Genomic DNA, 13,178 nt, shown 5'->3' with positions numbered 1-13,178 from the left:
CACTAAGTTAACTGTGCCTTTAAGCAGCTTGGAAAATTCCAGAAAATTATGTCAAGCCTTTAGGCAATTAGCCAGTTAGCCTCTCATCGGCTAATTGGAGTCAATTGGAGGTGTACCTGTGGATGTATTTTAAGGCCTACCTTCAAACTCAGTGCCTCTTTGCTTGACATCAAGGGAAAATCAAATATATATATATATATATATATATATATAAATTTGTATAGCTTAAAAAAAAAATTCACAATATGATAGATATGCTTTGTTGTCTTCTGTGGGGAAATGTTTATGATGCCTTTCTAATGGTAGCCAGCTGGTACGTGATAGCTTTGCAGTGTGTAAACCTCACTCTCCTGGCCTTAAGACATGCACTAGCGACTGAGGCTAGAGTCCATGGCTTTTACAACCTCCTTGTTAGTGCGTCCGACTCCCATGCTGGGGATCGCCGGTTCAAATCACACTCGGAGCGGGTCTAATAGGTCCAGAGACATCTACACACTCTGCAGGGCTGAAGTCTCCTAGTAGATTTGCAGACATGCAAATTTTAATAAAGGATAATTAGACTTGTTCTGGTCATGAATGACTCTTTTGGTTCAATGCAATTAATTGTTCAAAGTGTAAATACAGTTATTTGGATTCTACTGGCACAAAGAGATAATTTGTCAATGAACGAATCAATGAATGAATCTGAATGAATGTTTCTGATGAATGGATTCGAAAGACTCGAGTCACTGGGATGAATCAAAATCCCCTCCACTAATTGTGATGTGTTTCTTTTTGTGGTGAAGTCTTTGCAGATTTTGATAGAGTACAAGTAACAATAATGTAAAATTGTTACTGATATTTGAAAATGTGTATTTGCTGAATTGAAGCAGCTTGTGCTTGGTTAAAATTTTGTACATTATTTTATAGAAAAATTATGTTGAAACTAGTGTACAAAAAATGGTACAACATGCTGTTGTGTTTGGGGAGAGAGAGAGAGAGAGAGAGAGAGAGCGAGCGAGCGAGCGAGCAATCTTGATGCACCCTTCACCCAAGAGAACACAGCTGCATTGAAAACCAGCATTATTTCAATGTAATCACACGGGAGGTCGGCATGTTGTTTCCAATACTTCCGGTACCCTGACATCAGCCACATTATGCTGACTCCCTGACAAGCAGCATCTCCTATCAGATATGTTTGCATCGGCTCCAGTGTATTTACCTTTCCTTGTGGTGCAAACGGAAGTGTGTTGCATCAAATGAGTGGGAGACCTGGGTTCGGAGACCATGTTGACACCAGGAAGAAATCAAAATTGCATAATTAGTGACGAGTGCAATTCGAGGTTGTATTTTTCCCTCTAACATTCAATTTTTACACCACTTATAGTTAGGTTTAGGTTTGGGATTTGGGTAGGGTACAGTTTTTTTAAAAAATGACCTCCTCTTCATTGTCTTACTGCCTGTACAGTTAAAACCAAATTGCTTCACAACTTGCTTTTGGCACCTACACCAAGGAAATGGAGCACAAACATGCCTATTTGTCCAATAACACTTACCGCTTGGGCCTCTGGGGGCAGTGTTTCAAATTTATGTAAGAACATACCGAATTTATCTAAAGAAAGGTCAACCTACTGTTTCCGTTTTCACTGCGAGATCAGTCCAATTCTCTCATCATTTACTTACCCTCATGCCATCTAAGATGTGTATGACTTTTTTTCTTCTGCAGAACACAGCAGCTCTGTAGGTTCATTCAATACAAGTGAACGGTGATCAGACCTTTTGTAGCAAAAAAAAAAAAAAAACATAGAAGTAATCCGTAAGACTCCAGTGGTTAAATCCATATCTTCAGAAGCAATATAATAGGTGTGGGTGAGAAACAGATACAAAATTATGTCTTTTTTTTTATTTAAATTTCCACTTTCACTTTCAATTGTATGTCACATGTGGTGCCTATTTAGTTTCACTCTCACATCTGAGTCATATTGATTACTTTTATGTTTCCTTTATGTGATTTTTGGAGCTACAAATGTCTGATCACCATTCACTTGCATTGTATGGACCTACAGAGCTGAGATATTCCTCTAAAAATCTTTTTTGTTGTTGTTGAGAGTTATCATGACTGAACAACGGTAAAAATAGTTTAGGTAATTATATAGTTTAGTTCATTCTAAATCTTTACTACATAACATGACAGTCACATGACAAGATGGAATCACATGAGGGGAACAGGAAATCACATGACTAAGACACATGACCAGACCAGGAAGTAAACACATTTCAAAATAAAAGACATGACACCGCAAACGTGACACTGCACTAGGCGCAGCGCTACATCTTATCCAATTTTCATTAGAGCGCCAATTCGAATCACAATTTGCATTATTATTGTTATTAAAGTTTATTTTTATAGCACCTTTCCAAAGCTCAAGGGTGCTGTGCAGAAATTAAACAAAATATTAAATAGAGAATCATAACAAATGTACATTACAAAGCAATGAACAATGCGAGAGAAGCAAAGGATATTTCAAACAGGTGAGACACGGTGAGCAGGACAAGAAACAACAGTCTCAGAGAGGTCGATAGAGAACATTTACAACTCATACATTGCGGTCAAGCTGCGCAATCGACAATACAGTGACAGAGCATGCATTGCATACAGCCCAATTACACAACCAAATTCTTAGGAATGGGCTGTCCATATTTATATAGACGTTGCTTGAAATGGAATATATAATAGGATGCAGATGGTGCAATAACCAGAGAAGAACCTCTGAATTAAATTGCACATGACCCAGCCCATAAGCGCTTTGTGCGTGTTATTTTACCAACCCACTTGAGCCTAGACTTAGCACATACTTGCAAGAAAATGGCAACTGACTTTGTGCATATGATGGGTCACATAGCGCTGCGTTTATGGCATTGCGCTTTTAAAATAGGGCCCATCAAGACAGTTCTGAGGTGAAATGTCCACTGTGTGGCGCTAAACGCAAGATAAATTTTCTCCCAAACAGATGAGGTTTTTAAAGGTGCACTCAGAATAATTTTTATTTTAAGTATGTTGAAGTGAATTAAAATTGGCTTAAACTGGTACCTAGTGGCCTGGATGCTGCATCATTCAAACACAGTAGTTTTCAGTTACAATGTCACTGAAGAAATTCACTATGCACAGTAAGACAGGATTCATTTTATCCACGAATGAAAGTGTCCAATAACAGGGCAGTTATCGAGATTAAGCGAGTAGTATTCAGCTGGTCATGTGATGCTAACATGGCTGCCCCTATGAGGGTGCCCCTACCTGAGCTTTTATAAGGTTATTGATATAACCTTGAGAGGTAACCTTGAATCTCACATGAGAGGTATTGATTTTATACATATGTTTCAAATTTACTATTCATTTCTTTAGAGGTAAAACTTTTTAAATGAGAAGAAAAAAACAAAAAAAAAAAAACAATACTGTGTGAACCTTTAAGGTTAATTGAGTTTTAAATCTACAAAACTACTCTTCCTACCCTAAACCTTAAACTTAACCAATAATGTCATAAAAAGCAAAAATGAGATAAAAAAAAAACTTAAAAAAAAAACTTCAATAGCTGAAGCAACCACGTCACTCTGTGGTGTTTCTGACATTTTTAGCTCACATTTTTAGCTTTATTTGTGCAAGTAGTCTTAGGAAATCATCCGCAAATTCTGCAATACACTCATGAAGCTCATACAATATTTGTATGAAAGCCAATTACCACCCTTTGTTTGGTATTTTAGAAAACAAGAGCCTTAATATTAGATATAAGTTACTTTTACAATAGTAGTTTTGTGCAATCATTTTGCAATCATATATGCAGCTATTACATAAAAACAACCTCTCTCAGTGACATGACAGGCAACGCAGTCAACCCAAGTCCGAATCCAGCTTACCCACCCTTACAAAAAATCTAAACTAGCAGCAAATTTGCCACTCGTTATTTTCACATGCAAATGAACTTGTGCTTCACCGCAAATGTTTGCCAGAAGTTTGCAGCTCTTCACCAGTAGTGGTAAACCTTCGGCAAACCTTTGGTAACAGTGGACTATTAGCGGCAAATATGCAGTGAAATCTCAATTTTTGTAAGGGCCCAATCAATATAAAATGGAATTTTGGGACAAAATAAGAAACACTTACATACTTTAGTGTATGTAAACTACACTAGTAGTTTACACACACACACACACACACACACACACAGACACATTGTGATTATCTTAATCTCTGAGAGATTTTCTTCTTTGTCACAGGCAGGCGAACGTAGCGATTTTTTTTTTTAATTTTCTTTATTTTTGAGAGAGAGAGAGAGAGAGAGAGAGAGAGAGAGGGAGGGAGTAGTAAACAAACATGTAAAAGACTAAATCACTGCCAGTTGCTCTATTATAACCAAGATGGAATTGTTGTTGTCTTGAGTATGATGAAGAAATGAGGCATATGAACATGCTAAAAACTACATTGACATTATACTGGCTTTGACGTTTTTGATAGAGATCCAATATCCCAGGGGAGAAGAGGGTGTTTTGCACATGACTGCACTCATCTATCACTGCAGCCTAAAATGAGATTTGAAAAAGTACATCTGTGGAATGGTGAATAAAGGAGCCAGTATCATTGCTATTCTAAAAAGGAGACCAGCTGAAATTCCTCATTCTTTTTGATTTCTTTGCACTTGGCAGCCTGAAACAACATTTCTCCTGGAAAAGTGGCAAGTGTGGCGCTGTAAGTTACTTTATGTGGAAGAAGACTTTAAAAGAAATGGGATGTCAAAGCCACTTCTATTCTTAGTTGTACAGAGCATTTATTTATGGAGTGGCATATTAAAGTTCTTATACATATACTAAAAAGAGAGAGAAAAGTAATACAAACGTACTTTTCTCCAAAGAATTTGCCATCGAATAACACCTGACATGCAGGGCCTAAGGATGATATATCCAATGACATATTGGAGAAAAAGCATGATATTTGTATATAAAAGCATGAGCCAAAGTCTCAGTTACGAAACAGTGCTTCCTATATGAGAACAAAATGCTGAGTGGAATTTTCAAGAATTCTTGAAGCATGCAAGCATGCTCAGGTGCAATTGCAGCCATAGTGCCATAATTTTGGATTATTTTATCCCTTTAGGTTAGTATAATTAATTATATTTTTATTTATTTATCACACATTATACATTTGCACATACAGTGAAATTCTTTTTTTTTTTTTTTTTTTTTTTTCACATATCCCAGCTAAGCTGAGGTCAGTGTGCAGGGTCAGCCATGATATGGTGCCCCTGGAGCAGACAGGGTCAAGAGCCTGACCCAAAATGCAGTCCTTAGAAGACTATGTTAGTAGATCAGCTCTGACATTTTGTGCACATGCTATCAAGTTTTCATATGATTTTATAAATGCAAACCTTTAGTAAATCAGGGTCTTGAAGGTTATGTATGCAAACACACAACACCCTTCAGCCTAAACTTTTTTAAATTCAGAACGGTCCTCAGTGGAATGGGGAATCATGCCAAGCCAAAACATTTTAGACTAACATTCAGCCTAAAAAAATTGCACACAGCACCACACATGGGGTGTAATATAAATAAAACTTACTTAAATGTAAAATACTGAATTAACAGGCTAACACTTAAGCCAGCAGGCACCACACTAGCCAATTTTTCCAGTGATTTTTAAGTGTGAGCTTCATTAACAGTAGCTGGCCAGGTGGAGGGAGATGAAGCACGCATTAGCGTATGTCAGCGGGAGGTCGTTAATCACTTGAGTTAATGGCTTCAAAAACTGAAAAAACAAACACATCCAGCTTGCTTGAAAAAATTGTTCTGTCACCGTGGCGAGGTCTTGTGTTCTTGTCAAGTGATCAATGGGATTCTTCTTTTACTGACGAACTGACAAGTTGTCAAGATGATGTTAATGTTTTCATCACACCCAGATGCATAATCAAACACACTGATTGTAATCCATAGTGATTTTGTCACCAAGAATTTTTCCTACCTTTTTGTCCTACACTGAAATTACATCAGAAAGCAGAGCCACAACAGTCTGTTTTTATTGAAAGTAATTTCTTTACTCACTGAAAGCTGCATATGGACATACACGTTCTACAACAAGTCTCAATGGGATAAATACACAATCACGCACTTTCTCAAGGTAAAGTTACTCCATGAATCACTTCCTAAGGGCGTTTTCACACCTGGCTTGTTTGTAGCATTTGTTTCTGAACCTGGTGCGTTTTCTCCCTTGGTTCGATTTGTACAGGCATACATGAGAACGGCAATCACACTCAGATCCGCACCAAAGCATTCAGTCCGAGACCACTTGGATGGAGAACAGAGGTGGGTAGTAACACGCTACATTTACTCTGTTATATTTACTTGAGTAAAATTTTTGGGGAAAAATTACTTTTAATGTAGGTTTAAAAGTGAGTACTTAATCTCACTCAAGTAAATTTCTAATGAAATTTTGTAACTTTTACTTCTTTACAATGGGCGGCATTCCTGTCATTACATTACTGGGTTTAATTTTAATGAATGCGTAATTTATTGAGAGATTATTGAATGGGACTTTTACGAGAGCGGAAGTTCACACAGAGGCGTGCTGCTGTCATAGACTGTCACTCAATCACTGCTGCAGCATCAAACTCTTCAAACTGAAACACTTTCTTCGCTCCACACAGTGGAAAAAAGGAATAGTTTCGTCAAGCGGATATTTCAAGATTAAAATCACAGCTTCAATTTAAGGCAGCACGCTGAGGTAAGTTTTGGCTCTAATTCTAACACGGGTTTTTCTGTGTAAATGTGATGGTAATTTTCAGGGTGATTCTGTAACTGGGCTCTTATGACATCAGTTTTTAAGTGTACATTTTTAAATCAGTGCAGCAATATATCAGTGCGCATGTCATGAGCTGTATTTACACATTTACCCCACGCCCTCGCGGGGGTACTGGAAACTATCGCAGCTACTTCAGGCGGATTAATTATAAATCAATGTAAACATCCAAGTTAAGTGTAAATAAATGCCTTGGCTCTGCTGTTCGCGTGATTGACAATTGGAGTGTGAACAGACAGCATTTCTGTGTGTGCACAGCAAGGTGCACGGGGCGCGCGCGTGAGAGATGTGCGGACGCGAGGCGATCGTATGGCGAAGAGAGTGGCTGTGTCCGAAATCGTTCCCTCATTCACTATTTCCTATATAGTGAATGGCAGTGAGTGCAGTATATCTCAGCAGTGAGTGAATGAAGTGAGTGAGTGAATTGGATGCTGACGTATATACAAAGCGTCGGATCTCTGGGGCTGTCACAGAAACAACATCACACATAAACTTTTAAAATACATGGGCCTTACTTGTTATTCTTATTTAATAATATATTAATACAATAAATCTTCATTCTGTTTGTCATTTTTAAAATATACTGCATGTTAATATAAAGAGTAACACATTTGATCAAATAAAGAGTACATTTTAAAATGTATCTGTATGTTTTGCCTCTCTATATGTTATGTTATTTTAATCAAGTAATGATTTGTCAAAAAGTAATTTAATACATTCAGCATGAAAGAAAACATTGCAGGAGTGAAGGAAGCAGTAAACTCCCAGCTCGTACGTCTTCCCCGTGGTGGATTGTGGGCAATTAACCGTCGTCGAGTGTACATCAAACACTCGAAATTAGAGTGCATTGTGGGTAATAATGAGTGAACAAAAGTAAGGAACGAGTGGCTCACTCAGAATTCAGACAATCCTACAAAATGGCGGACACTCGAAATAGTGCACTACATAGTGGATAGGGGGTGGTTTCAGACACAGCGAGTGTTCCACGACTGGGGTTGGTGCCCTACACAAGCTGCGTACTCTGCATTTAGAGAGCGGAGGTACTGCTGTACAGAACTAATGATCTAATTTCTTTCAACACTGAAAACTGTAACTGAACTGAAATAAGAATTCGCGCAGGAATTTAAAAGTTATGAAATAGCGAAAGCAGGCATTAATAAAGCATGATCTTGCTTTGGTTTATATTTCAGCATTATATATATATTGTCCTTGTGGGGCATTTTCACGTTTTCACTGTAATAATTTATTTGCGGTGTACGGAAGTCGCGCTTGTCATCTCGCGCGACCCTTAGTTTCGGTTGACCACATGACTAGCTTTGTTGTGCTAAGTAGCATTAAGGCGTTTCCAGCGCCAGGTAAGGTATTTAAACCATTGGATCCATAGTCATCCAGGAGAAGCAATCTATCTACAGGAGTCTGCAGTTGCATGTAAGTGTGTTTATTTCATTGTTTTACTTTGTTGTAGAGAGGTATTCATTGCTAGACTTGTGCTGTTTGTTTACTGTCTTGAACTTGTGCTGTTTGTTTACTGTCTTGAACTCGCGTTGCTTAAACATGGGTTGGTGTGTGTGTGCTATATTGTTATTCACTGTTAGATTTAGCATTGGTTGTCCAGTGTGTGTAAAACTGTTGTGGTTTTTAGTGTCTATAAACAGTGCTTCACTTGTTTTAGAGTATTATTTATTGCTAAAGTGCAGCATAATTTGTTTGTGGTGTACGGAAGTCACGCTTGTCACCTCGCGCGACCCTTAATTTCGGTTGACCACGTGACTAGCTTTGTTGTGCTAAGTAGCATTAAGGCGTGTCCAGCTTTTTTCATTGAACGGCTCATTATCATGTATTTATTTGACTTGAATGCTGACGCGGAAGCGGCAGCGGAAGTGGTAGCCCTCGTGTAAAGCCCTCCTCGTGTGAAGACCTACTTGGGTAAAGACCAGCGAGTCTACCTGTGCGAGTCCACCGAGCAAGGACACCGACAAGGCGCCACTCACCATAGCACTTAAGTATCTTTTACTTTTATCTATTTTATTTTCCTTGTACATACTAACATGTCTACTTCAAGAATAACATATGCTTTTAAGCACATACCTGTTATCTGTTACAGACCGTTTACACAATATAGACGCAAGACAAACTGCAACCCACACAACCTACGGCCACTTTGCACTTCAGCACCTGCTCTGCTCTCTTTCTCAGTGGGAATCTGGAACTGCCAGTCAGATGTGAACAAAGCTGACTTCATTCCAGCCTTTGCCATGCAGTCCAGCCTCAGCATCCTGGCACTGACAGAAACATGGATAAGTCCAGAGGATACAGCAACACCTGCTGCTCTCTCCAACAACTTCTCCTTCTCTCACACCCCTCGACACACCGGCAGGGGTGGGGGAACAGGTTTGCTCATTCATAACAACTGGACTTTTTCACCACACTCTTCACTATGTAACAATACTAGTTTTGAATTCCATGCTATTACTACAATGCAACCCACAAAAATACATGTTGTTGTCATCTATCGCCCTCCACGTCAGCTGACAAACTTTCTTGAGGAGTTGGATGTCCTGCTGTCCCCCTTGCCAGAGGATGGTAGACTTGTGGTTCTTGGTGATTTTAACATAAACCAAGACAAGCCCCAGGCCACTGAACTGAATACTCTCCTGGGCTCATTTGACTTGGAAAAACTACACACCACAGAAACTCACAGATCGGGCAACCAGCTGGACTTCATTTTTACACGTAACTGTACCAACTGAAATATTCTTGTTACTCCTTTACATGTCTCTGATCACTATTTTGTTCAATTCAACATGACCCTCCCATCTACATTAAAACAGTCTCCACCTTTGGTTTCCTTTCGCCGTAAACTCCGTTCTCTTTCACCCTCACGCCTTTCCACTGCTGTCTCTACCTCTCTTCCCACACTAAATGTATTTACCACGCTTGATGTAAACACTGCCACAGACACACTAAGCTCTACTTTAATAACCTGTCTAGACAACATCTGTCCTATCTCCTCTAGGCCAGCACGTGCTACACCACCCAGCCCCTGGCTGTCTGACGTCCTTCGTGAACATCGGACTGACCTCAGGGCAGCTGAGAGGAGATGGTGGAAATCTAAAGATCCAGCAGATCTAGGTAAATATCAGTCTCTGCTTGCAACGTTTTCAGATAACATTAAATCTGCAAAAACCTCCTATTACCAGAACAAGATCAACAGCATCACAGACACTCGCAGCTTGTTTAGAACATTCAACACACTTCTATGCCCTCCACCTCCACCACCAGACACATCACTGACAGCAGATGTCTTTGCCACATTTTTTACTAATAAGGTTACAACCATCAGCAATACATTCTCTGCACCACACCCTGTCAAACACCTGTCTCCTGTATGCAACTCTTCTGTCTCTATGTTGTCTCCTCTGACTGACACTGAGGTCTCTAAACTCCTCCTCTCCGTCCACCCCACCACCTGTTCCCTTGACTCCATTCCTTCTCACCTTCTCCAGGCCATTTCTCCGTCCATCCTACCTGCACTCACACACATAATTAACACATCTCTACTTACAGGCACTTTTCCCACTACATTTAAGCAGGCTCGAGTAACCCCGCTGCTGAAGAAACCCGCACTTAATCCCACACAAATAGAACACTACAGACCAGTCTCTCTCATCCCATTCATGGCAAAAACACTTGAAAGGGCAGTTTTCAAATCTCTGCCTATCTCTCACAGAACAAGCTGCTGGATGACAATCAGTCAGGCTTCAAAAGTGGACACTCCACCGAGACTGCCCTGCTGTCTGTCACCGAGTCGCTGAGATGGGCGAAAGCTGAATCCAGATCATCCGTCCTGATTCTGCTGGAACTTTCTGCAGCCTTTGACACAGTCAACCATCAGATCTTACTCTCTACCCTCTCCTCGCTGGGCATCACAGGAACTGTGATTGACTGGTTTAATTCCTATCTCTCAGGTAGGTCCTTCAAGGTAGCCTGGAGAGGTGAGGTATCCAAGCCACATCGGCTACTTACTGGGGTACCTCAGGGATCAGTGCTTGGGCCACTTCTCTTCTCTATATACACAACATCACTGGGACCCATCATTCAGGCACATGGTTTCTCTTACCACCGCTATGCTGATGACATGCAACTCTACTTGTCTTTCCAGCCCAACGACACCACAGTGACTGCTCGAATTTCTGTCTGCCTGGCAGACATCTCGGCCTGGATGAAGGAGCACCACCTGCAACTCAACCCAGCCAAGACTGAACTCCTTGTCTTTCCAGCCAACCCTGCTGTTGAACACAACATCACCATGCAGCTGGGTGCAACTACAGTAACGCCTTCCAAATCAGTCAGAAATCTAGGGGTAACTATCGACAACAGACTAAATTTCACAGACCACATCTCAAAGACCACAAGATCATGTAGATTTACACTCTACAATATCAGGAAGATAAGACCCTTCCTCTCTGAACATGCCACACAACTGCTTGTCCAGTCACTTTTCATAACTTGACTGGACTACTGTAATGCTCTCATTGCAGGCCTCCCTGCATGTGCAATTAGACTCCTGCAAATGATCTAGAATGCAGCAGCACGTCTGGTCTTTAAAGAACCAAAGAGAGCACATGTTACACCACTCCTTGTCTCTCTCCACTGGCTGCCAGTTGATGCATGTATCAAATTCAAGGCTCTGATGCTGGCATACAGAACAGTCACTGGTACTGCTCCAGCAATCATTTATGCAGAGCTACGCGCCCACTAGAAGCCTGCGGTCGGCTAAGGAACGCCGCCTTGTTGTACCAACACAAAGAGGAACCAAAACACTTTCCCAGACTTTCAGCTTCATCATACCACATTGGTGGAATGACCTTCCCAACTCCATCCATGAAGCTGACTCACTCTCTGTCTTCAAAAAACGACTAAAAACACATCTTGTCCATGAGCACTTAACCAGTCATTAAAAAAATAAAATAAAAAATTCCTGTTGCACTTTATTCTGTTTTGAATACTATTATGATGCTAGTGAAACTTTTTGTAATATAGCACTTTTCATACCACTGTCTCCTTAAGATAATTCGCTTATGTTTTCCTCTTTTGTAAGTCGCTTTGGATAAAAGCGTCTGCCAAATGAATAAATGTAAATGTAATAATTACTAGAAACGTTTCCAAACCTCTCTTATTGACAAATTCATCCAGATCTGACAAGACTTAAAGGGATAGCTCACCCAAAAATTTAAATTCTTATTATTTACTCACCCTCATGCCACCCCAGATGTGTATGACTTTCTGTCATCTGCTGATCTCAAATGAAGATTTTTAGAAGAATTTCTCAGCTCTGTAGGTCCATACAATGCAAGTGAATGGGTGGCAACATTTTAGAGCTAAACAAAATCACATAAGTCAGCATAAAAGTTCAGAAATGATGTGATGGGTGTGGATGAGAAACAGATCACCTTCACATTCTTCTTCTTGTGTTTTTGGTGATTCACATTCTCTGCATATCGCCCCTGCTGTTTCTCACCCACATCATATCACTTCAGAAGAAATGAAATTAACTACTGGAGTCTTATGGATTACTTTTATGCTGCCTTTATGTGCTTTTTGGAGCATCACAATTTTGGCCTACATAGCTAAAATATTCTTCTAAAAATCTTAATTTGTGTTCTGCAGAAGAAAGGAAGTCATACACATCTGGGATGGCATGAGGGTGAGTAAATGATGAGAGAATTTTCATTTTTGGGTGAACTATCCCTTTAAACTTATAGCTCAGCCATAATTTAATATTCTGTCATCATTTACCTACCCTCATGTTGTTCCAAACCAGTGTGATGCTTTGCATTATGTGGAACACAAAATATGTTAGACAGAATGTTAGGGACTGACAGTCTCGGTCACCATTCACTTTCAAAATATGGAAGAAAAAAAAATTCACTGAAAGTAAATAGTGACTCAGGCAAACATTCTGTCTAATATCTACTACATGTTGCATGGAAGAAAGAAAGTCATACGGGTTTGGAACAACATGATGGTGAATGATGACATAATTTCCATTAATAATAATAATTCTGTAATACATGTTAAATGTGTATTATGTAGTGGAATATAGGGGAGTTAACGTCTATTATGTCATTTGTGAAAGTAACGAGTTACTCACTACTTGAGTACTCTATTAATTGGATACTTTCTTACTCAAGTAATTATTTATGTTAGTTCTTTTACTTCTACTTGAGTAATTATTTTTTTAAAGTAATTGTACTTTTACTTGAGTACAGTTTTTGGCTACTCTACCCACCTCTGATGGAGAAGAAATCAATTTGATTCATCATCAAAACACGAATATAGCCTTTTTGCGGCTATATTA

At 39.6% G+C, this 13,178-nt stretch overlaps 1 protein-coding gene across 3 annotated transcripts in view; it reads left to right on the top strand.

The window, feature by feature from the left end:
- Positions 1 to 6,601: 6,601 nt before the first annotated feature.
- The window catches only part of LOC127410993 (uncharacterized), a 117,861-nt gene continuing 111,284 nt past the window's right edge, over positions 6,602 to 13,178 (top strand). The window contains exons 1-6 of one of the 3 annotated variants that reach the window (XR_007892195.1): positions 6,602 to 9,208; positions 9,346 to 9,550; positions 9,834 to 9,949; positions 10,548 to 10,785; positions 10,980 to 11,180; positions 11,359 to 11,864. Coding sequence is in view for 1 of the 3 variants with exons in the window: in XM_051646299.1 (XP_051502259.1) it covers positions 8,866 to 9,550; positions 9,834 to 9,949 (801 nt within the window). In the remaining 2 variants the exon portion in view is untranslated. Of the gene's footprint in view, positions 9,551 to 9,833; positions 9,950 to 10,547; positions 10,786 to 10,979; positions 11,865 to 13,178 lie in introns of those variants that run through there. The other 2 variants (XR_007892194.1, XM_051646299.1) reach the window with 2 other exon arrangements.

The sequence above is a fragment of the Myxocyprinus asiaticus genome, chromosome 20, assembly GCF_019703515.2.
Source record: "Myxocyprinus asiaticus isolate MX2 ecotype Aquarium Trade chromosome 20, UBuf_Myxa_2, whole genome shotgun sequence".
Taxonomy (NCBI): Eukaryota; Metazoa; Chordata; class Actinopteri; order Cypriniformes; family Catostomidae; genus Myxocyprinus; species Myxocyprinus asiaticus.
Note: the sequence above shows the minus strand (reverse complement) of the source record. Positions and strands in the feature narration are given on the sequence as shown.